We start from the raw sequence: 25,830 nt of genomic DNA on the forward strand, positions 1-25,830 counted from the left end.
TAATCTGCATCAGCATCACTATATATGGTACACCCCACGCATCACCAGGAGCTGTCAGCCTTGATGTACCTGGTCCGCCTCCTCGTGCAAGCAATTCTCCTGTCTCAGCCTCCCAAGTTCCTGGGATTATAGGCACATGTCACCACACCCGGTAATTTTTATATTTTTAGTAAAGACAGGGTTTTCCCATGTTGGCTAGGCTGGTCTCAAACTCCTGGCCACAGGGATCCACCCCCCTCGGCCTCCCAAAGTGCTGGAATTATAGGCATCAGCCACCACGCCCGGCCAGATTACATTTATTAAACCTCTCCCAGGCACTGCACAATCTGGTTAAAAACTCCCAACAATCCTACGAGGTAAGTCCTCTTATCATTCTTTTTTTGAGTCAGAGTCTTGCTCTGCCACCCGGGTTAGAGTGCAGTGTCACTCTCAACGCACTGCAACCTCTGCCTTCCAGGTTCAATCAATTCTCCTGCCTCAGCCTCCCAGGTAGCTGGGATTACAGGCGCGTGCCACCATGCCTGGCTAATTTTTGTATTTCTAGTAGAGATGGGGTTTCACCTTGTTGGCCTGGCTGGTCTCAAACTCTGGACGTCAGGTGATCCACCCACTTTAGCCTCCCAAAATGCTAGGATTACAGGCATGAGCCACCATGTCCAGCCCTCTTAACATTCTTGCTCTTTCTGTTTCCAAACAGAGAAAGCCAGCTCCAAGAAGTCAGGAAATAACAAGGCTGAGCTAGCCTCCACTTCACGGCGGGTATGTCGAGGAGCTTTGCCTGCCCTCTGAGGGGCAGAATAGAAGCTTCTTGAGGAACACTGATCTTTCACTAGTCTACCCAATGTGTCAGCCTCCCCTGCCAGCAAACACCATGTAGAAATAATGAATAAAGATGCAAGGAAAACAGGAAAATCCAAGAGCCAGTCCCACAACTGCCACTTCCCAATGACTTGGCCTCGAGCAAGTTCCATTGCCCTTGAGCTCTGTTTGGGTCCCCTATGTGTAAAGGTGTGTTTGGTTCTCCCTCTAACACAGGGTTGGGGACCAAGTACATCCAGGCTGACAGGTCCTGGTGATGAATAGGGTGTACCATATATAGTGACATTGATGCAGATTATGCATGTGTGTGTTTTATATTTTGAAGTGAAATTGACATAAGACAAAATCACTTTGAAGTGAACGACTCAGAAGCATTTAGTGCATTCATAATGTGAGTAATGACCACCTCTACCTAGTTCAAAAACATTTTCATTGCCCCAAAATATACCCCCATGGCCACTAAGCAGTCATTCCCCATTCCCTACTCTCACCAACCTCTGGCAACCTGGAAACTGCTTCCTATCTCTATGGATTTACCTATCCTGAGCATTCCCCATAAGTGGAATTATATGATACGAGACCTCTTGTCTCTTGACTTTCACTAACACATGTTTGAGGTTCGTCCCAGTTGTAGCATCTGCACTTCATCCCTTTTTATGGTTGAATAATATTCCATTATGTACATACCACAATTTGTTTATCCATTCATCCAGTAATGGGCAGCTGAGATGTTTCCGCCTTTTGGTTATCGCGAATAATGTTGCTGTGGACATTCATGTAGCAGGTGATGTCTTTTAAGGCACTTTCACATTTCATTCTAACAAGTATATGAGGTAGACCCTAGTCATATGAATGGCACTTGAGCTGTGCTTCCTTCCTCATTAATCCATCACTTTCTAATCCCACCCCACTTTTATAATAAGAAAAACAGCAAAGAACTTCTAAGTCAGGCACATGAAGAGTTTGTGAAGGAATAAAAAGGTGTTGATTAATAATTTGATTTTTAAAAATTAATCATAACTCAGAATGTGTAACAGGACTGTCTCAAAACTGGACATTATTCCTAACAGGCATGGAAAATGCAAAGATGGTATTAAAGATTAAATTCTTTAAAAAGTAAAGACACTGCAGGGACATGGAAAGAAAAATGATACAGGAAAGACCAAAGCAAAGCTCTTCATCCCCAAATCTTTGCCATCTAATTTAGTGACCAGAACACTCAGACCTTTCTTTGAACACAGCCATTTTTATCAAGTCAAGATTTCACGACCATCCAAAGACTTTTGGCTCAAAACCTCACGTGGACAGACGCAAATGTGAGGCAACCTGGCCAGCCTTCTGCTGCTCTGCTACAGGTCTGGGCAAATGAAAGAACGTGCTCAAATCTAAACTCAGGCAATGGAGAGGCTAATGTTGTCAACATCAGTATTGTCACTGTTTGCTTCCAAGACAACTCCTCAGCAAAACAAAGAGTCTCAACTCCCTCTAGGTGTTAAGAATCTTCAAGTGTCAAGTGAAAAGGTCTCCGTTCCCTTGACTTCTTTTTTAATCCAAGGTTTGGGGCTTCAAATTCAGTACAAAGTGAGCGCAATCACAGTAGGCTACCTGAAGGGGCAAAATGCAATCTCACCTTAGGAGCCAGGCCTGCCAGACCCAGTCCCATCAATCAGCCAACCACAGGCACAAAACACACGCTGATGAAAAGGACTTGGCACTGTGCATTGTGTCATGTCCAATACTCGTCACTCTATACATAATAAAGTCAGTCAGATGAACATTCTCATACTGTGTTCCCCATGTGATGCAAAAAATAACAAAATTGGACTATTGAGAATTTTAAAGGCACACAGAAAAAAAAAGGAGTGCTAAGCCTACGAATTCTCTGGCTGGAATGATACCAAAGTCCTCCTTCTCATGGTCTCCGCAATCACCAACTGTTCATTTCTGTCTTTTGTCTTCCCCAATCAAGACTCTCAGTTCAGGGGTACACAAATCAGGAGGAGGCATAGAGAAAAAAAATTTTTTTAAGACTCATCTTGAATACTTAAATTTTACCAAAGGCAAGGAAAAGGTAAGAGGAAATATATTTTCTACCTCTACCTCCATACCCCTAGCCCTTCCCTCCCAAGGTACTTTGCTTTAAAGTGAAATCAGGGACATTCTGCCAGGAAAGGTCATTTAGTAAACATGTCAGGCTTTGAGGGCCCTTTGGTCTCTGCTGTGTCTACTCACCTATGCCACTGTAGCACAAAAGTAACCACAGACAAAACCCAAACGAATGGGCTGTGTTCCCATAAAACTTTAGGGATGCACTCTTACATTTGAAATTCATACCATTTTTGCATGTCACAAAATATTACTGTTTTCACTTTTTTTCCCAACTCTGTAATAGTCATTCTTAACTCATGGGCCAATAGCAGGCTAGATTTGGCCCAGAGGCTGTAGTCTGCCTACCCCTTCTTTAAATCATGGATGCTAACTTTTTAGGATATGGTGTATCTGGTTTTTTTCTTTATTTATAGGGGAGGGAGGTTTAAAGTTCTGCATAAACCAGAAAAGAACAAGGCAAGGACATTACAACAGCATATTTCAGAAAGAAAATACCTACCCCCTGTTCTGTGAATCTCAACAAAATTTAAAGACTCCTTTAGTCACCTGTTGGCAGACGACCACAAATTTTAAAATATGCTTGCTTACTGCTAAAAGTTAAATATTTCATTCCTTTCTCTTCGATAAAAGAAATTCAAGCATAGTTACTCCTATTTTCTGAATCAAATCAGTAAGTACTCACTAGATGCCTCTAACGTGTCCAGTACTGGTTATGCTGCCAGAAAGAAAGGACATCAAAATATATCTTTTCCCCCAAACATTTTGATCCCCAAGAGATTTTAGTGTTATATCTTCAGTATGAAGGTGACAAATTGAGACTGATCCCTCCCAAACCATGATCTCAGCTGATCCCCTTTCATCCACTGAATGCATTTTAGAGATGTTTGGCCAGTGGATAGTATACATATTTATGGCAAGAAAGCTGGCATAGTATCACAGGAATAATTCCAGTCTTAAGATCCTGGTTCCGCTCTTTAGCTCTGAGACCTGGGGAACGCTAATCAGCCTCTCCAAATTCTCTATCCAGTTAAGAGGAGACCTAAAAACATCCTTCTCAAATAGCCCCAACACTTTAGTGCAGGGTCTGTGTATTAGTCCATTTTCATACTGCTATGAAGAAATACCCGAGACTGGGTAATTTATAAAGAAAAAGAGATTTAATGGACTCACAGTTCCACGTGGCTGGGGAGGCCTTGCAATCACGGCAGAAGGCAAAGGAAAAGCAAAGGTACGTCTTACATGGTGGCAGACAAGAGAGCGTGTGCAGAGGAACTGCCCTTTATCAAACCATCAGATCTTGTGAGACTTATTCACTATCACAAGAACAGCACAGGAAAACCCACCCTTGTGATTCAGTTACCTCCCACCAGGTCCCTCCCACAACTCGTAAGGATTATGGGAGCTACAGTTCAAGATGAGATTTGGGTGGGGACACAGCCAAGCCCTATCAGCCTGGTAGGCCCTAATTCATCCTCTCATTCAACAAAGGTTTTACTACTACAGTGTACTGGGCTGCAAGAGCACAAAGATGAACAAGGTACACCCAGTTTCTACCATCACGGAACCTGCAGACCAATTCGTTAGCTATTTTCATCAGAAACACACAGGCATGCCTGACACACTCCTTCAACTATAAAACACCTATCCCTTCTTTACTTTCCCCACTACCAGTTCCACTTCAACCTGTAAGTCTGGGAGTAGCTCTGGAACATGAATTCAGGAGATCCTTGGCATTCAAAGGCTTAAACTCTCATGGTTGGCGCTATACAGAAGTTCTCTGGTCCACAGCAAGTGCTAATTTACGGTTTGGCCAAGACAAAGTCTGAATCCTAGAGGAGGCAAGGTTGTTTTGTGAGGGCAAGTCCTTTAGCCAAGAAGTAAGCCAAGCCTAGTGCTGGCATCTCAACTTGGGTTTGTTCTCTTCATTTAACCAAAGGTTTTATTTAATCCTTGCAACTGCTCTAATAGGTGGGTATGACCATCCTCACTGCAGTTACACACTGTAGTGGCTGCTTAGCTTTTGAAAATTCACAAGGGTCTTGTGTTATCACCCTCCAGTGCTCATGATCTAGGCAGTGGTATCTAATTCTGGCTATCCTTAGACTCAACTTGGAAGCTTTACAACATACTGATGCCCAAGTCCCATCTCAGATTAGTAAAACAGTTTACCTGGGAGTGAGGCTCAAATGTTAGGACTTTTAGAAAGTTATAGATATTAAGGTGCATGAACTGTCTTCCATTCTGGACAGTTGGCCCCACTGGGCGAAAATCCTTGCCTGATCTGCTTCTAGAGCCCTTTTAAGAAGCCAGCCCAGTCCTCTGTGGAACGTGTTCAGAGCATGTTGGCTAGACCAAGGAACCAACTGCCATATGGTCACAATGAAAAACGTGGATGTGGTATGGAAACTCCTGTCACCTGACTCATAACCTTCCCTATCCATGCCCAAAATGAACTTCAGAAAATGCCAACACAAGACTTATAGTTTATGGGAATCTCGAAATTTAGCATGCATTTGCAATAAGGTCTAGGAGAAGTAGCATAGAAAGCTGCCTAACTCTTCAACAGGAGAAAATTCATACAATGCATTGTATAGGCTTTAACAAGGACACCCAACAGGTACCCTCAAATGGAATTATTCTCATGTACCCACTATTTTGGGATTTAATTAAAATCTCCTTTAACAACTGCCAAGACATTCTTTAAACTTAGTCTTTATTACCTTCTCCAGAATTTTTTTTTTAATACTAGGGTGAGCAAAATGTTAAATCAGGTTCTCTTGATCATTATGTATGTATTAAACCCTTGGAAACATACAGGGAGAGCTAAGACTCCTATCAGTTTCAGTGTTCAATACATGAAGCATGAAAGGCAGAATGGTTCTTCAAGATGAGATGTTTAAATGGCAACTTCTTTGTCACTGGATCAGACCACACATGTGGAACACAAGGGCTTTGTCCAAGCAGGACAACTCAATCGCAGGCTCAGGAATTTGATATTGAGAAAAAGTACTAGGCAAGATCAAGAGTCAAACAGCCTGGGTAGGGAAGGGCAGGAGTCATCCAAACGGGGTCCTCACCCCCTCCAGATGTCAAAGCTCCAGGGGCCACTGCCAGCCAGAGCTGCTGCCTCTGCTCTCAGCTAATAGTGGCTAAGAAGGAAGCCCTAGGCAGCTGAGTCCCAGGGGAGAGCACACTTGGAGGGGCATCACCCCAAGGAAAAGGTGGAAAGGATTATAGGAAAAACCAAAGGTTATCTATGTGCCACAAGGAGGGGCTTCAGGTTCCAGTCTCTAACATAACATTTCTACAGTGTTAATAGCATATAATGTACCTATTATACCAATAGTATAGTATTATAATACTTCCATTATAGTTGTCTCGTTCAAAGAACACCCAGGTGGCCCTGACTACCAATGGATTCTAAATAGAGAAACTTAACAACCTGTTACATGTGTCAGAGAACATTCACTGTTGCCAAGTAGTGTTTCTATAGGTATGAATGAAGGACACTCCTCTTAGGCAAAACAGGTAAGGCTTTGAGGAGCTGTCACATCTACCCAGCTGCTTTGAGGTCATTGCTTCTCTGCATTTTATGTTACCCCAGTCTCTACTCCTAGGGGAAGATGGTTCAGCAAGGTCACCAAGACCCTCCTGGCCAGAGTGGGGGTTTCTTTAGACCACAGGAGAGGAGCTCCTTAACCACCTTTAAGCAAGTTAATAATCTGTTCAGGGCCACCTGAGGATTAAGTGGCATAGACCAGAGTAGACAGCGTCCCCCAGCATGAAAGAGACTCCAATGTCCTAGTGTCAGAGGCAAAAAGGAAAATTACAGAGCTCAGCTTCCTCCTAAGTGAAAAGCTGAACTTTTAAAACCTTACACAAATGTGTCTACGGAGTCGAAAACAACACAGAGAAGCTGTGACATTTAAAAAAAAAAAAAGAGCAAATGATGAACTCAAGTAACAAATCTTCCACTCAGCATCCCAGTGGCAGAGAGAAATGCCAACCTCAGGACTCCTACATGTGTTTTATGCTGAAGGAGCTATTTCAAGCAGGAAAGGTTCTGCTTCTATGCCATTCCCAGTTTCTGTTTTGTTTTGTTTTGAGGTATGTCTTTTTAAATATCCACAATAAAAATGTAACCATCCCAAATATATTTCAATGATAGAAATACATGACCACTGTTTAGTTTAAATCAACACTATCTCTCTCAAAACTGCCTCCTAGCTGGGTGCAGTGGCTCATGCCTGTAATCCCAGCACTCTGGGAGGCCGAGGCAGGTGGATCACCTGAGGTCAGGAGTTCAAGACCAGCCTGACCAACGTGGTGAAACCCCATCTCTACTAAAAATACAAAAATTAGCCGGGTGTGGTGGCAGGCGCCTGTAATCTCAGCTACTCAGGAGGCTGAGGCAGGAGAATTGCTTGAACCTGGGAGGCGGAGGTTGCAGTGAACCGAGATCATGCCATTGCACTCCAGCCTCAGTGACAAGAGCAAAAAAACGCCGTCTCAACAAAACAAAACAAAATAAAACAAAACTGCTATAAAGATTACTATAATTGATACAAAGCCCAGAGCATAGTGCCTGACACATTTGTATGTGCTGATAAATACTAGCTTTCCTGATTCATATGAGCTAACGATTGAAGGCTACTATGAACCAGGCACTGAAAGCTCTCAAAGACTCCACACACACCTTTTCAAAGACTCCACACACACCTTCTCAAAGACTCCACACACAGCCTACAAAGGTGCTGTTATCACATCCAATTTACAAATGAGAAAACAGGTACACAGAGGTTAAGGCAACTTCCCAAAGGTCACACTGCAAAAAAGAGTGCAGGCTGGGATTCAACTCAAATCAAAGGTTCTTAAACAGCAGCCATGCAATTTCTTTAACAAGAGGGTAGCCCTCATGCCAGAATAATTGACCATCTTTTCCATTTTATGCTAAAGCCATTTTGGGGGTTGTTTTTAAGTGAAGTCAGAGCAGGGTGGGGACACTAGTCATCAACGTGTGCCCACCCCCATCTTCGGCAGCCTCCCCCAGGCTGTGCTCAGCCCTATTTGCTAAATAGCAGGTCCCTGGAGGTTGCACAACCATCAGCAGCAAAGTAGCTGGAATCCAAAACTAACACGGCTATCCCTTCAACGCTTCCTCTTCTCCTCGGGCAAATAATCCATCAGTGCACAAGGCCACAGGTGTGAGGGGAGACACAGGAGAGAGGCCCCATTCCAGGAGAGTAAGCCTTTGGATCTGAGCCTCACGGAACAGGCAGGCTCTAGCCTACAGCCTCCATTCCTGCAGGGTGAGAATACAGTAGACAGGAGGCTAAAGTGGCCGGTTTGGCTCTCGTGATGCAGAAGGAAGCCTGGAGTCAGCAAGGGGAGACCAGGCTGCTGAATGGGCCAGTGGCTAACTGCAAGACCAGCTCAGGGCAGCTAACTGAAACAGCAGCTCCTACTTCAACGAAGGGCAACTGGGTGGGGAGGGAAATGACCCAGTGTGGACATTGTCCTTACAGCACACACAAAAAGCACATGCCTACGTATGATGATGATGGGATATCGCACTTCAAGGCAAATTTATACTAAACATCAAAGAAAACCAGGGCTTTTCTGAAACCAAAACACATTTCTAATCACTTTCTTGAAGAAAACAAAAATGGATGGGCTCTAAACCAGCTATAACCATTTTGTCTTACTTTTTGAACATTGACAAATGGTCATCCCAGCCCTTCCTTCCCCAGTCTATGACCTTTTCAGACCATCCTGGTTCCTCTCCTGATGTTTCCTAAAGTAGTGAAATGACAGTACATTCAACTGTCTGGCCCCACTTTATTTCCATGTGATTTAAACCTGATGTTTAATGTGACAGCACTTCCATTTAAAGTAAGCAAAAAAAAAAAAGAAAAAAGTTTCTTATACACAAATGTTTTAACGTTTAATGTGTAATGTTTAACATTTGGTTAAAAAGGAAGCAGCCCGTGATTTTTAAAAAAATGAAATTTTAAAAATGGAAGAAAAACAACGACCCCAAAATCCTCATTCAAGGAATTGTGAAGAGAAACAAAGTCTCACAATAGCCTGCAGTACACTATCAAATACTAGCTTTATGTATATATAGATATATACGTACATACACATATAGATATGTACACACATATATAGATATATGTACATGCAAGGATCCAAACCTAGTAGGGTATTTCCAAGAGTGCCAGCTTCTCTGACACCCTGGAAGGGAACTCAGAAACACAGGTCTCTCTCCAGACTAGAAAACCCCAACTGGAGGCCAGAGGTGGGACATGCCCTAGGAAGCATCCAGACAGATGGAGTGGAACAACACAACCTCTCCAACACGAAGGAGCCCACTGCCATATCTGAATCTGGCTGCAAATCTGTCAAGACACAGGGCAGGTGGAAACATCAGAAACCATCTTACTGAGATGGTCAACCGATGGCTGAGCAGACACACTCAGGACCAAGACCCCATAATACAGCAGTTAAAAGCCTCCTGGCTCTGGAATCGGAGCCCAGTTGCAGCCTCTTCCAGTGTCAAGAAGAGAAGTTACCAAGTGGATGGTGGTGAGGCTATAACAAGCCAGCACCCACACTCGGTGGGGGCTCTGACACCACTCCCATTTCCATTATCAAACCAAGGAGAGCGAAAAAGTGACCCGGGCCATAGGATGCTCAAATACTCATCATCTGAACAAAACAGAATCTTGTATCTGACAACAGCAGAGCAGCACAACCATTTGGTTTGCAGCCACGGCCAAAACTTGGAGATTGCAAATGTACCATCAGAGTACAGACAGCCACAGGATAGCAAAAACCTTTCTTTATTTCTTTTTTTCTAGACGAATGAACTGTAAGCTACTTTGCATTCCTTTCAGCTTCTTATTTTTTAGTGTCTTATACCATGGCCATTAAAAACAATCTCTAAAAAGTCTTTGTTGCACATCAGAATGAGACAGCTGGGTTACTGGCATGAGGAAATGTTCAATCTTGTCATTTTGCAAAGGAATTCATATTCATAATTAATGACGCTTTTGTCCATGCCAGAAGGAAAATCTAAAGGCTCAACTATGCCTAAGTAAATTCTATCCAAGCCAACTGCAGTACGGTTTTATAAATTATAGAGCAACAGAAAAGAACAAGATTTTGTGAGTTGCAAGCATAAAGAAAAGAATGAACGACAAGGCGGCCATGTTTCAAGGAAGCAATGAGATTAGGAACATTCATTTCTAAAAGGATGGGTAGATTTTCCTTCTCCCTCATAAAAGCAGCAGTAATCGAAAACTTCAACATCCTAAGAAAAGGCATATATTTGACCTGCTACATATATTTCAGAGATTCAATAACACTTTGTTTGTGAGTGTGCCAGACAGATACCACTAGGTTCCATCACTGGCCCCAAATGTCAACTAAAGATAATGAAGAAGGGGGGCAGATAAGCTACAAAGTTAGGTTTGGTTTAAGAGGCATGTCTATGGAGATGCTGGTAGATAAGTAGAAACCCCCTTGAATAAACGCTAGTGAAACACTTCAAAGAAATGTCCTTAAAGGTAACTTTGCTCGTCACACAGCCATTAGATAAACAAATGTGTGTTCAAGTAGAAACTCATTCCATTCATTCAAAGAAGATTTATTTGGCCCCTACTATGATGTTAGGGGCTAAGGCTATAATGATAAAACACAAAACACTGCCAGAGGCTGGGAAGGGTGGGGACAGGGAGTAACTGCTTAATGAGTATGGGATTTTTGTGTGTTTTTCTCATGGTAAATAAATAAATAAATAAATATAAAACAAAAAATTCACCATTTTAATTAACCGTTTCTAAATATACAATCCAGTGACATTAAGTATATTCACATTGTTAATGTAACCATCACCACCTCCATCTCCAGAACCTTTTCATCATCCTGGTACAGGGCTTTCTTTCATGGTAATGAAAATGTTTTGGAATTAGATGAGGTGGTGTTACACAGCACTGCAAAAATGTCCAAACTGTCACTAAATTGTTCACTTAAAAATGATTAGTTTTATGTCATATGAATTTCACCTCAATGAGAAAAAAAATAAAAGAAAGGAGCCGGGATGCAGTGACCCATGCCTGTAATCCCAGCACTTTGTGAGGCCAAAGTGGGAGAATCTCCAGACCAGGGAACAGGTAACATACAGTACAGTGATACGACAGTGAAGCCCAGATTCTGGGCAGAGCTCTTGGGGGGATCCCAAGCCCCTCAAGGAGGAAAGGCGTCCTGGAGGAGAGACCGCCTGAGATAACCTTGGAGGGTAAGTCAGAGTCTGCAGGTGAGGGAAGGGAGAGGGCATTCCAAGTGTGTGTGATGCAGGAGAGACTGACATATTCAACACACCTGGGGCATGTACTGGGGAGACAGCCAAAAACCCCACATTCATTCAAGACACCATTCATCCCCCAAATCTAATCACAAATCATACAATAAACTAGCAATCATTATAAATATACACCATACTTAAAATATTTGTTTAAAATAATAATTATAAAAAATACTTTTAAAATGCCGGAAGAAGACATTCAGGAGAAAATAAGGACTGAACTGGATCCCAAACAGCGGCAGAAGTTGGAGACAGACAAGTGGGAAGGGACAGGCCACGGGGGGCGAAGGCGGAACCCAAGTGAGCACCACGTCTCTAAGTGACCAAGGAGCCAGCAGTCGGAAGGTGGCCAGGGACCCCCAAAGTCCCAAGTCACAGGAGCACCACGACCTCTCATCACAGCTGCCTGGGCTTTACAATTTATAAAATGCTTTCACAACTATGACCTCATTTGACTTCCACCGTCACCCTGACAGGCAGGTACAGCAGACCTAACTGTCATCTCATAGACAACAAAACTCAGGTGTGTCCGGCTGTACTGACCCACCCAGGGCCACACAGCTGTGAGCAGGCAGAGGGGGCCTGCAGCCGCCTTCTGATCCAGCTCCGCCTCCCTGAGCCCTCTCTCCATCACGCAGGCAGCACAACACGATTGGGAACTCAAGTGCTCTGTTCACCCCATTCCTATTCTCATTTGACTTAATCTTCAGAAAACAACAACAAAAAACCTGCATATTTTCACTCTGGGAAATGACCTTTTGGTAAAAAGGAAGCAGTCTTTTTTTAGTAAGATGTGGACTGTTTACAGAGCTGTATACGTGCAACTTGGCAGAGTAGTTGTTTTTCAGATGAAACAATGCATGGACTGTCGAATTCCTAACATCATAACTTAGTTATGAATGATTTAAAACCTAGCTTCAATGAACCAAGCTAGCTACAACTGCCTCAAAAAAGGCATTGCCATAGTTCCATTAAATTGCCCAACAAAACCCAAAGAGGTCTAGCTTGGTGGTTCTCAACCAGGACTGATCTCAATACACATTTTTGGTTTTCACAACTGAGAGGGGTAGAGGCCGAGAACGCTGCTAACCAACCTACAATGCACACCACGCCCCTCACAACTAATATTTATCCAGCCCCAAATCACAGATTGAGAAGCCCTGGTCTCAATTCTGAGGTGTTTCCATAAAGTGATCCCTGAGGTAGGAAGAACGTGGTACTAGAGTCTCACATAGACAAGACACACACTCCAGAAACGTATGTCTGGCACACTGGGTTAAAATGTCAGGCAGCTTCAAAGTTGTGTGCCATTTTAACCAGGTGACTTCAAGTCACCAAGAGTTTCCTCATTTGCAAAATGGGGTTCCCACTACCTTTCTCAACCTGAGATAAGGCAGCTGGCGGGCAAGTCGAGAGCCCCAACAGCAGAGGACCCACAGTCAATGCTCAAGACTGAGGCTGGACTGAGCTCACTAAATAGCACACTCTCCCAGCACTCGCTTTTTCCAAAACATTTGAAAACACAGACGCCAGAGCAATGGGCATCATCTAAATAAGGGTGGAGGCAATTACTATCCTTCAATCTCATTAAGCAGGAGTCCATATACCTGCATGGAAACCAGGGCTTGGGATCACTGTCGTCTCCCACAAAGACATACTGTAGTCAGCGACCGGTAGGACCACCTGGACCACTGCAGGAGGTTGGGTGGTGCGTGTATTTACATGGCTCATATTTCCTGTAGTTCCAGCACAAGCAACACCTCTTGCACTTGGGCTTAAATCGTATTATCCAAATGAAGTATCACTCTCCTAATCAGCATCCCCTTTAAGCAAGCACAGATGGCAATCACGTGCTTAAGTGGCAAATCAAGGGCTGAAATCTGGGCAAGCTCTCCCAGGCTCTCGGATCTGGTTCTGTGAGTGGGTTCTGAGAGACAGGGGTCAGGAAACACAAGATGACTGGCACGCGCAGAGAGCTCAAGGTCTTTTGTCTGCCCTCAAGCCCTTCTGGTGAACCAAATGGACTCCACCAGAGTCAGCGGGTAAACACCCTTGTCAGCCTCACAGGCCAGTCATTCTCAAAGAGAAGCCTGTGGATCAGCAGCACAGGAAGAAGAATCTTTACTATCGCCTCCACAATTCTTTTGTGTTTTATTACATCCTTTGGCCATCTCTGAGAAACTGTGCACTGTCCTGCTTCTGACAATCATGTTAAAAGGGCGCGTATTAAAGGTCCCTTTCTGTCTTAGCAGAAACAGTATTTTTTCATTTTACTTGTAATCAATCAGCTTTGCCCCCTTTCCTGATTTTAAAGGCAGGAAGAAGCAGCATTGTATTGAACTGTGAAATGCGCTCAAATGCGGCTCTAAAGGGAAGTACCACCCGGGCGGCTGGATATTAGTTTCCATGGTAACCGAGGTCCCTGGGCCCTAGCACACACAGCATGAAATGCTGCAGATTACCACAGCAGTGTCTTTTACTAGAAATAAGAGTTCCATGGCAATTGTAAACATTTGGGAATCAAAAAACGTGTATTTGTGTGTATGTGCATACATGTGTGCGTGTGTGTATGTATGTGCATATGTGTATACTGTGTGTATATATGCGTGTGTATGTGTATGTTGTGTATGTTGTGCGTGTGTGTACGTGTGTGTGTATATATGTGTACGTGTATGTTGTGAATATATGTGTATGTGTGTACATGTGTATATCTGTGTATGTATGTTGTGCGTGTGTGTACGTGTGTGTGTATATATGTGTACGTGTATGTTGTGAATATATGTGTATGTGTGTACATGTGTATATCTGTGTGTGTGTGTTGTGTGTATGTGTATGTTGTATGTGTGTACATGTGTATGTTGTGTGTATGTGTATATGTGTATGTGTTTGTACGTGTGTATGTGTGCATGTAGATGAATTGAAGGCAATGTAAATGAATTGAAGCCTCATTATTCTTACAGTTAAGAAGCTTATGTCAAATGAAACAAATGATTAAAATGTAAGCAAAAATAGCCTCCCCCCTTCCAAAGAGCTAAAAGAAAACAAAAATATCTTCTGCAGAAAAAGGAAGAACCAGAATGGAAGCAGAGAGCTGCTTTGGAAACCAGATGACCACGGGTTTCTTATTAACACACAAGCAAACCAAAATGTCTGTAAACAATCACCGGCTGAGAGCACAGAACAGAGATTTTTTTCACAACCTATGCCATGTCCTCCTTCAACCCCCTCACCATGAAACCAAGAACACAGAGCCAACAACTGCTTAGGTGGTTTTTAAGGGAAATCACGCAATAGAAAACCCAAGGCTAGACTCCCCACTCTCCTTCTTCCTAGCTGTGTGACCTCGGACAAGTGACTTCACTGAGACTCAGTGTCTCCAGTAAAAATGAAAAGGTTGCACTAGACACTAGGTGAGCAGAAGAAAAAAAAAATCCTGTATCTTCTCAAAAATGAAAGGCCAGATAGTTACTTAAAAAAAAAAAAAAAAAAAAAAAAAAACTTCCAAGTAGTTCTCACTTTAAGCTTTCTTAAAGTAGTGTATACAAATCAAATTTCTTTAAAATGAGTCAGGAGAATTCACTGCCAAATTCTCAGTGACAGAAGACCTTTTTTAGTATTCTATAACTATTCCTTGAGTTATTTTCCGGTAACAACACTTTTCCTACAGCAGAGGAAACAAGCGCAGGTTAAAGTGAAAATTTTAGTTCCAACTAGCTTTCACATTTTGTGTGTGTTTTCTAGCTGAGACTTTTTCAGAGGGAGCACAGAGAAGGCATCTATGTGGTCTGACCAAACAGACCCGTCCTAGAAAAATACTAGTTTGACAACTTCAAGTGTCTTCAAGTTCACATTTACATTTCAGATGGTTATTTTTATCTAAGATGGGCAGAGCAGACCAAACCAAGTTCATAGCTCTATGGCAAATGATTCTTCACAAGAGAACATTAAAAAAAAAAAAAATTCTTGGCTGGGCATGGTGGCTCACGCCTGTAATCCCAGCACTTTGGGAGGCTGAGGTGGGCGGATCACCTGAGGTTGGGAGTTTGAGACCAGCCTGACCAACATGGAGAAACCCCATCTCCACTAAAAATACAAAAATTAGCTGGGTGTGGTGGCGCATGCCTGTAATCCCAGCTACTCGGGAGGATGAGGCAGGACAGTCACTTGAACCCGGGAGATGGAGGTTGCAGTGAGCCAAGATCGCACCATTGCACTCCAGCCTGGGCAATGAGAGTGAAACTCCATCTCAAAAAAAAAAAAAAAAAAATTCTTTGCTTCATCTGCATGAACTAAAATAACTGCATTCTTTTCATGAATGTTAATACTTTACCGAAAATGACTACAAGGTGTGTGTGTGTGGCAGTGGGGATGGGATGGGGTATTAGTTATTAAGCCAAAACAAAAAGCCAATCTATGGGAAGCAAAGGCAAGAACTAGGATGGAAAGAGGTGGGGGAGGAGAAGAGGGGAGAATTGTCAGTGCTTGTATACAAAATGCACGGTGGCTCTGTTAGCTGGAAGTAGGAAACTGCTGAGTAAACCACTTTATTATGTAAACTGCCTAACAAACAAATAACCATGCTGCACACAAATCAACTCAGTCACCCATAAAAACACACATCCTCTCCAAGCTTGGACCTTCCTCCCCACTGCTGCTGTTACCGCCACCGCCACCACCACCACCACCACATAATTCACCGGCATTGATGAAGGCTGCCGAGGTTAGACAGAGAACAGCACACACGCAACCAGATGTAATTCAAGTATCATCTGGGGAAATACACTAAAGCCTAATGGGGAAACCCCATTGAATGGAGCAAGAATTTTTCTCTGTTAGGGGTAAGACAATCCTGAGCAGGACAGACACACATGCTTGGGTGTGGAATTCTGATATCCCTCACTATCCCTGCTGGAGGATTATAGAATTCTGATGACATCCTGCCCTGGGGATCCAGGATATGTTTTGGTAAATGTGGGATTCCGGTGAGTTCATTCTGGGCTAACACATGATGACTGCCCTTTCAAGTGTCATTCCAGGAAGACACGGTTAAAAGCAAAACACGACTGAGGCAGAAGCACTGGTTGACCACAATGAACAATTCTCTCCGGCAACTGTTGCGACCCAACCAAAGATCAATAATAAAAGGCCACTTGTCAAATGGGGAACAGTGCTGTCGTCAGGCATCAGTTTTTACATCAAGAAAAAAAGAGCAATGGGATTAGAAAGGAGGGATTCATTTTATCAGCAGTAATGCTAGGCTCATGGTTACAAATCTCCTAAATATACGCACTTGCCCATCAAAATAATCAGACATATAAGCAACCATAACTCCATCAACTGAAAAACATCAAAAACAAGGTATTTTTTAAAATTTATAAAATAAAAACACTCTCTATAAATATACAGATTCATTGTTATTTCTAGTCCTTATTATAGTATGACTTGTAAAAATGCTAAAAATGCATGACACCCTACTGTCCTGGGCTCAACACAAAGTCTGAAGTTTCATAGAAAGCACACCCCAAAAAATGACAGCTTTAAAAAAATGGAGAATAGTAAGACAAACTTCACATGCCTGGGCCATTTTTAAAAAGATGTTTTATTCATAGCAGATGTATATATTGTGCTAACAAATTAAAATGACGCAAAACAAATTGAAGTGGAAAAACACCAAAATGATGAGACCAAAAGCAGAATGTACATTTACAACCCCATTTAAAACAATATTTTTTACATCACCTCCCACTAGGGCAATGGCAGCTCTAAAACCTGTGTATAGGAGGGCTTAAGAGCTGGAAAATTTATCTTGAAGCTATGCTTACATAATAACCACAGTTTTTAGCAATGTTGCCTATTATTATAAATATTAATCATTTTTATAGATTTTATTTGTACTTTATGTAAGATTGAGATTATAAAAAGTGTTCAATATAAAAAGTATATGGATACACATACATACATACATACATGTACACAAACACACACACATATATATAGTTTAGGTGGTTTCAAGAGTTTTTTATTTTTTTTGAGACCAAGTCTTGCTCTGTCGCCCAGGCTGGAGTACAATGGTACGATCTTGGTTCACTGCAATCTCCGCCTCCCAGGTTCAAGCGATTCTCCTGCTTCAGCCTCCCAAGTAGCTGGGACTACAGGTGCCCGCCACCACACCCAGCTAATTTTTGTATTTTTAGTAGAGATGGGGTTTCACCATATTGGCCAGGCTGGTCTCGAACTGCTGACCTCAAGTGATCCACCGGCCTCCACCTCCCAAAGCGCTGGGATTATAGGCGTGAGCCACCGCATCCGGCTGATATGCCTTTTTATTTTTAATCAAATGAAGAAATTTGACTACATTCCTTTATGGTAATATTCAAAGAATTTTCAGTTCCAGACCTAAAAGAAGGGCCTTTTTTATATGATGTTTTTAATTTGAAAAAAAATTGTTTTCAGTTTGAGGCTAAAGTGTTTGCTAAGTAGCAATAAGAAGACAAATATTTCAGGTGATAGATATCCCAATTACCCTGATTTGATTTTTTTTTTTTTTTTTTTTTTTTTGAGACAGAGTCTCGCTCCATTACCCAGGCTGGAGTGCAGTGGCATGATCTTGGCTCATTGCAACCTCCGCCTCCCGAGTTCAAGTGATTTTCATGCCTCAGCCTCCCGAGTAGCTGGAATTAGAGGCCCGCCACCAAGCTCAGCTAATTTTTTTGTATTTTTAGTAGAGCCAGGATCTCGCCATGTTGACCAGGCTGGTCTCAAACTCCTAACATCAAGTGATCCATCCACCTCGGCCTCTCAAATGATTTGAACTTTACACATTATATGAATTTATCAAAGTATCATATGAGCCCCCATAACATGTAGATGCATCAATCTTTTTAAAAAGAAAAAAAAAGTTTGCTAGGTAGAAATAGTAAGACTCTAATTACATGAAAGAGTTCTGGGCTTGAACACCAAAGGCAATCCAGAAGTTAAGGCTAGTGAAGTCTCAATTAAACAATCTGGTTAAAATAAAACTCAGGAGCAAACAAGAGCAGTCTGGCTGGAGCCAGGGAACAACCCAGCTGAGAACCCAAACAACCCAGCACCTTCTCCCCTCAGAGGGAAGATTCCCTCCCCTCCTCCACTCCATCCATGAAGCAGGGTGGGTGCCTTCTACCCAGTTGTCCCTTGCACCAGAGATTGACCTCAGGGAGGGGTCACCAAGATTCAAATTCTGAACTCCAGGGAGGAATCCTGCCAAGACCCCATCCCAACAGCCCCTTGCTCGAGAACTGACGGGCTTCCCACCAGGATCCATGAGGGCTGCATAAAAGTGAAAGCTACTGTTTGCGCACAGTCATTCATTCAGCAGATGGGTCTGCACCCTGCTGAAGGCCAGATACTCAGCATCTGGGAAAGTGAGTTCCCAGGAAGGAGCAGGTCCTGTTGGAGGTGTCTGCAATCTGGTGGGGAAGATAGTGACAGCACAGCTAGGGGAATCCTCTGACTCCAGCATGTCCCCCGAGGCCCTGAGCAAGGACCCAGTTTACTTCCTGAGGGAAGACAAAGGTCTCACAAGTGATACAGCTCTTAAACCCCTGGGAGACAAGCAGCAGATCCTCAAGCATACAAACAGGGTGAAGAAGGGGAGGGCTGGAAAGGACATTCTGGGCCTAGAATGCACATGTGCCAGCAGATAGGAATCAAGGGTTTTAAGGGTTTCAGAAAACAGTGAGCAGTTCTTTGTGGGTGCAGTTGCTGGCCATGGGTGGGGAGATGTCATTGGACAGGTGGGTTATGGCAAGATGGCAAGAGGCTTTACGGGACAGCACAAACATACCTCACTGGAGAGCAACATCTCCTGGAAAGCTTTTCAAAATTGGAGATTCTTGGGTCTCACCCAGTTATTCTGATTCCATGGGAGTGGCACAGCCTTGAAATCTGTGCCTTAAAGTGAACTTCTTGAGTGACTGTGACGCCTAATGCCAGATCTGGATACCATGGCATTTACCAAAATCTGTACTGCAAACATGTAACACATTTGTAAGAACTAAGCCATCAGCAATTTTCTTCACCAACCTCGGCGATCCAGACTCACTGATTAAAGTGCACGTCTGATGGTCTAGCCTTTGATGCCTGTCCTAGAAGGTCCGGTGTCCACCTGCCTTCCTCCTGTAAACACTCCAAGTCTGAGAGGGGGCATCAACCCAAATGCCCATCTGTAATTTTCCCTTTTCTCTTCTAACCTTCTCTCTCCATTATCTTTGGCTTAATCTTGCTTCCTCCACTTCCTTTGTACTCAGAGCAAAAACTGGAAGCTCTAAAGATAATATAGAAAAGGAAATTTACACTGTCCAACTTCATTCATAGTTAATGAGAACCAAGGCAAGATTTAAAATCATAGAATATAGAGCCAAAAAAAATTACTTGTGATCATCTAGGCTCCTAGGCCCTTTATAGGTGGGAAAATGGAAGCTCAGAGAAGGGAAATATTTACTCAAGGTCACATAGCTGCAAAGGCACGAAGTCAAACCTACGCATCCCAGATCCCAAGCTAGTTGTTATTCTAACTACCGCATATAGACTTTTGTTATTTCAACTACATAGATTATTTTTTGTGCTACACAGATTTTTTTTAATGCATTCAGGATCAAAATGAGGAATAAAATTCATACACCTGTAAGCCTCTGCCCTTACACATCAGGGACTTGCGCAGAGTATGGAGCGGACGACACACTCCCTCTTAGTCAGCACTGGCCCATCCTGGCCACTGTGCCATCTGCTTGTGTCAGCAAGGGCCTTTGAAGAGCAGTGTTGTGTGACTCTCATTTTCATCTGCCTCTGTAATTACTTTTATGGTTTTGAACAACCATCTCAGGGAAGTTTAGATGATAATACATCCAATGCCTGAGAAAGGCACTTCAGATTCTCAGAAGGAAGGAAATGGATCCCAGGCAGACTAGATCATCTCTAATGTCCAGAATCTTAAATTTGTCACCCTAAAAAGTAGGCATGATTTCAAGACTGAAAATCAGGATAGCTAGCCTTTATTGAATGTGTACCATGGGCTGGGCTCTGTTCTGAGTGGTTTATGTGTATTAAGTCTTTTTGTTCTCACCACAGCCTATGTGGTAGGTACTTATCATCTTTTTCTTAATTTCCTTAATTTTCCTTTTCTTATTTTTTTAAGTAGCCCAGACAAATGCATGCCACTCAGTTCAAACATTTCTCAGCTCCTGTGATAGCCACATGCTGGTCCATTATGGAGGTGAAGGAAGCAGAGACCCTGCTCCACAAAGCCTCGGGTTCCATGTCTACCAGATACCTAGAAACCAATTCTTTGTGTTCAATAATACAGAAAATGGTACTTTCATATTTAAAACAAATTGTATATTCATCCAGAGTCTAAAATCAACAAAATATGGAACTGCGCCTAGTGCTAATAAACTGAAATTCCATTATAGTTTAATTATTAACCCAAATATACACATTATAATATCCCCTTATACACTTTGATTTAAAAAAAATGAAAGCAATTAAGTTCTAACATATTTGCACATTCTGTTTAACAATAGGTACATAACAACTACATTGATTTTGCTCTTATAGTGACTAGTATTCAAAGTTTTTCCTAAGTAAATTTTATTAATAGCTAGTGCAAAAGATTTCCTATAAAGGACAAAGACCACTCAGAGCTGTTTCCTTTTGGAAACAATATGAGATGCTAATATTTTGGAAACCAGAGAGACCCGCTAGCTTGAAATGCTGGGCACTTGCCCAGAAGAGATGCACTTAATAATAACTGCGATTCTCTCCTACCACTTCCATCAAGAGGGACTAAAAAAAAAAAAAATACATGTAAAGGCTCTAAGCAAGGGAGTAACCAAGGATATTCTTTCTGGAGAAGGTAGCTATCAAACCACAAACTCTGTTAGAGTCACGGCCTACACCAACCCTAAGCCCAAATCTATTTGCTGCTGACCAAAACAGCTTGAAGCACTTTTTACAGATTATCATTTCCTTGGTGATCCATACATCATTAAATATAGATCACTTGTAGGACTCCAAAAGGATATATACATGGGCATTAATTGCAGCAGAGCTTGTAGGAGCAAATACCTGGAGATAACCTAAATATCTATCAAGAGAATAATGACTCAATTGTGTTATAGTCAGACAGTGCTATATTCAGAAATCCCATTTGGCCGCTAGAAAGAATCAGGTGGATTTATAGGTACTGGAAAGATAACTATAATATACTATGCAGTAAAAAGCACAGGAACAATGTTTCTTAGGGGCTACCTTCTGAAAAAGGTCACACAGGTATATTTTATTCCATGTGTCATTCCACATATTGTGGAAAACTGGTGTTTTTTTTGCCTCCCAGGCATGTTTGTTTATATATGCAAAAACATCTGTAAATTACACTAAACCCAATTCCCAGGAGGGGCGGGGAAGTGGGGAGGATAAATTTTACTTTATATACTTATTTCAATTTTTTTTTTTTTTTTTTTTTTGGACAAAGAGTCTTGCTCTGTTGCCCAGGTTGGAGTGCAGTGGTGCAATCTCGGCTCACTGCAACCTCCACCTCCCGAGTTCAAGCAATTCTCCTGCCTCAGCCTCCCAAGTAGCTGGGATTACAGGTGCCCGCCCCTATGCCCAGCTAATTTTTATATTTTTAGTAGAGACAGGATTTCAACATGTTGGTCAGGGTAGTCTTGAACTCCTGACCTCAGGTAATCCACCCGCCTCGACCTCCCAAATGCTGGGATTACAGGTGTGAGCCACCGTGCCCAGCCTACTTATTTCAATTTTTTAAACCAAAGAACATGTTCTATTTTTTAAATTTTTAAGTAAAAATTAATAACAATCACTTCTGACACTTATTAAGAAGGACATTGAAGTTTCTCTTATCTCTGTAAAATATACCTTCTTTCTATCACCCATATACTTTTAGGTCATTTGAGAGTTCTCCCACTCTCACATTCAATGAAAATAGTAGTACATATGGATTTTAAACAGAAAGTATCCTGGCATCACTAAAAATGATCTGAAATCCCATGGTCTAAAAATATGTCAAAGCAGCCGGGTGCGGTGGCTCACGCCTGTAATCCCAGTACTTTGGAAGGCCAAGGCAGGTAGATCATGAGGTCAGGAGTTCGAGACCAGTCTGGCCAACATGACGAAACCCCCTCTCTACTAAAAATACAAAAATTAGCCGGGCGTGATGGTGGGTGCCTGTAATCCCAGCTACTTGGCAGGCTGAGGCAGGAGAATCACTTGAACATGAGAGGCGAAGGTTGCAGTGAGCTTAGATCGTGCCATTGCATTCCAGCCTGGGTGACAAGAGCAAGACTCTGTCTCAAAAAAAAAAAAAAAAAATGTCAAAGCAGGGGTTTGTTCACTACGAGATTATTTGCCTTTGGTGAAATACATCACCTCCAAACTCCTACTCTACCCCCATCACTTCTGTAGTGAGGGTCTTTGGTTTCTTTTTGCACAAGTAATGGCTGTTTTTCTTCCCTTCAAAGATGACAATTTCCAGGCCCTCCAGTGTCCCGCCAAGAACCATTCTGGCAGCAGCATCTTCAAAATCCCAGGTTCCCACTACAGGAACTTATGGACAATCTGGGAGTCTCTTTCCAGTCCATCTATAGGATCCATCCAAGAATTAAACATTAAAATATAAAAACATTATTATCACAGAGCCTCAAACATGCAATGCCAGATATCTAAGTTCCTTAAAACAGTAGAGCAGCTTTAAAAAAAAAAAAAAAAAAAAAAAGACATATTCTGGGCCAGCCACGGTGGCTCACGCCTGTAATCCCAGCACTATGGGAGGCTGAGGCGGGCAGATCACCTGAGGTCAGGAGTTGAAGACTAGCCTGGCTAACATGGTGAAACCCATCTCTACTAAAAATACAAAAATTAGTCGGGTGTGGTGGCACATGCCTGTAATCCCAGCTACACGGGAGGCTGAGGCAGGAGAATTGCTTGAATGTGGGGAGGCAGAGGTTGCAGTGAGCCAAGATTGCGCCATTGCACTCCAGCCTGAGAGACAGAGCGAGATTCTGTCTCAAAAAAAAAAAAAAAAAAAAACCCATACTGATGACTATTACAGAAAGATATCAATACGGCTGCCAAGTCCAGTTCCAGATACTGCTGAAGTAGAAGAAAATATAAAATGCAATAGTATCGGCCCTGCAATGGTTTGCATATTAAGTTCTTCTTTACAGTTGTATTTTCTCAAGTTTCTATAACAGACACACGTAAGCTATGGAATAATTTTTTTAAAGGACTTTTAAAAAGATATTGGTTAAGATCCACACCAAGCTGACATACTGGATGAAGAAATCATGGTTCTAATTTCTCTGTCGCATTCTCCAAGGGAATGCTGTAAAACCCTGTTGGCATCCTGGAAATGAGGAGAAATATTACTTCCCCTAGGAAAACCTCCTTCACTCCCTGAGTTAATTGCTCACTTTTCTATATTCCCCTAGCACTTTGTTCTACAACTATTACCACACCAAACATATAATTTCTATGTTGAAATTCTCTATTTATACTTCTCATTTTCCCCACTCAATTGTAAGCCCCTCTAGGACAAGGAGAGTCATATTGCTTTTTGTGGTCCCATGATAGTGCCTGAAATAAAAGGAGTTTGTTCAATGAATGAGAAGGGTTCTTGCTGCAAATTCATTCAAATATTTAATTAAGCACCTGTGATGAATGAGTATCATTGCACTGAAGGTACCCATCAGGTGGTTCGGAGAAACTTTCATGTGCCTGGGAGCAGTCCCCAACACTTGCCCTAGAACCCAAATTTTCCAATGTCACCACGACAATGAAAAGAACAGGCCTATAGCTGCCGGTACAACAAGAAGACCCAGAAAGACAAGGCAAAGTAAGAGGCAGGAGAGAGTAGCTGCATTGCAATGAAAAGGAAATCACCCTCCTCCCTTTGAATAAGGGAATTGTCTGTTACTGGTAATGTTGCATGTGTTGCTTTTCTTTTTTTTTTTTTTTTTTTTTTGAGACAGAGTCTCATTCACTGTTGCCCAGGCTGGAGTGCAGTGGTGCGATCTGGGCTCACTGCAACCTCTGCCTCCCGGATTCAAGCAACTGTCATGCCTCAGCCTCCCAAATAGCTGGAATTACAGGCACGTGCCACCACACGCAGCTAATTTTTGTATTTTTAGTAGACATGGGGTTTCGCCATGTTGGCCAGGCTGGTCTCAAACTCCTGACCTCAAGTGATCCACCTTGGATCTCTTGCCTTGGCCTCCCAAAGTGCTGGGATTACAGGCTTGACCCACCGTGCCCGACCATAATGTTGCATTTCTAAAGACGGTCAGGCATACGGGGGTACTCATTTTCTTTTTATACTTTTCACATGTTATGAATAACCTTTATATGATTCAGTACTTGCTGAAGCCATTAAATTTTTTTCATTGATTTAACAAACATACTTTAAACATCTCCTATGTTCTAGGCACTATGTTTTGGGGCTTCAGACATGAATAAGTCATAGTCTGTATCTCAATAGGTTTGCAGTCAAATATGAGGGACACATAAATAGATACAACACAATGAGATCCTTATTTTAAAAGGTTCCTCATTTTATGGAAACTCAGAAAAATGGTCTATCCAATCATCCCTACTGGTTCCCATTCCACGAGGAAACAAGGAAAACCCACGTAAGGAGGAAAACGCAAATTGCAACCAAAGGCACAGCTCAAGGTTCAACAACCAGCACGTCATTAAAGTGATCAAAGAAACCATCAAGCCAACTCGTGCAGAAACGGTGGTTCATTTTCTTCCTTTTTCATTCTTCTTCACATGTGCTTTATTATCCGGAAAACTAGTTGCAACTTCTAATATGTGGAATCCCACAGAGTTTTAAAAAATGGGAAAATACAAGTCAGCTCAGCTCTGATAACTTAAGCTGCATCTTCTTGTGCAGCCACCCAAGGGGAAGAGCCCACGTGCTGAATGCAGTTAACGCTGGGAGTCAGCCTCCATCTGCTTACCACGTGTGTTGGTGGCCATGTCAGCCACTTTCTGAAAGGCGTCCAAGAAGGCAGCTGCTGCTACTACTGTTGTCCTAAAATGCAAACAGATAACAAAAGCATGAGGAATGTCTCTCCCTAGCAAATTCATTACAGCTCAAGGCCTAAAACCTCTGCTAAGGAGTACATGTAACCTTCCTCCAGAAATAACTCAACTGAGCATGGACAACCATTGGCTTGCTGAACCCACTTTTTTCCAAGTACTCCACCTGAATAATATCCAGCTCATTTGGTGCTAATCAATAAATGCTAGTAGCCCTTCCCATTCCATTTCATCTGACTGTATAAAACCATTACCAGGGCCAGGCGTGGTGGCTCACGCCTGTATTCCCGGCACTTTGGGAGGCTGAGGTGGGTGGATCACTTGAGATCAAGAGTTCGAGACCAACCTGGCCAAGATGGTGAAACCCCATGTCTACAAAAAATTAGCCAGGCGTGGTGGTATGCACCTATAATCCCAGCTACTTGAGAGGCTGAGGC

General features: G+C 42.5%; 1 protein-coding gene across 5 annotated transcripts in view; it reads right to left on the reverse strand.

Annotated features, from left to right (window-relative positions):
• Nucleotides 1–25,830, reverse strand: part of MTSS1 (MTSS I-BAR domain containing 1) — a 178,720-nt gene that overhangs the window by 123,980 nt on the left and 28,910 nt on the right. For all 5 annotated transcript variants that reach the window (XM_054499018.2, XM_054499017.2, XM_063669061.1 and 2 more), the window contains exon 3: nucleotides 25,312–25,385. In XM_054499018.2, coding sequence (XP_054354993.1) covers nucleotides 25,312–25,385 — 74 coding nt within the window. The remainder of the gene's footprint in view (nucleotides 1–25,311; nucleotides 25,386–25,830) is intronic.

Source organism: Pongo pygmaeus, chromosome 7 (genome assembly GCF_028885625.2).
Source record: "Pongo pygmaeus isolate AG05252 chromosome 7, NHGRI_mPonPyg2-v2.0_pri, whole genome shotgun sequence".
NCBI lineage: Eukaryota > Metazoa > Chordata > Mammalia > Primates > Hominidae > Pongo > Pongo pygmaeus.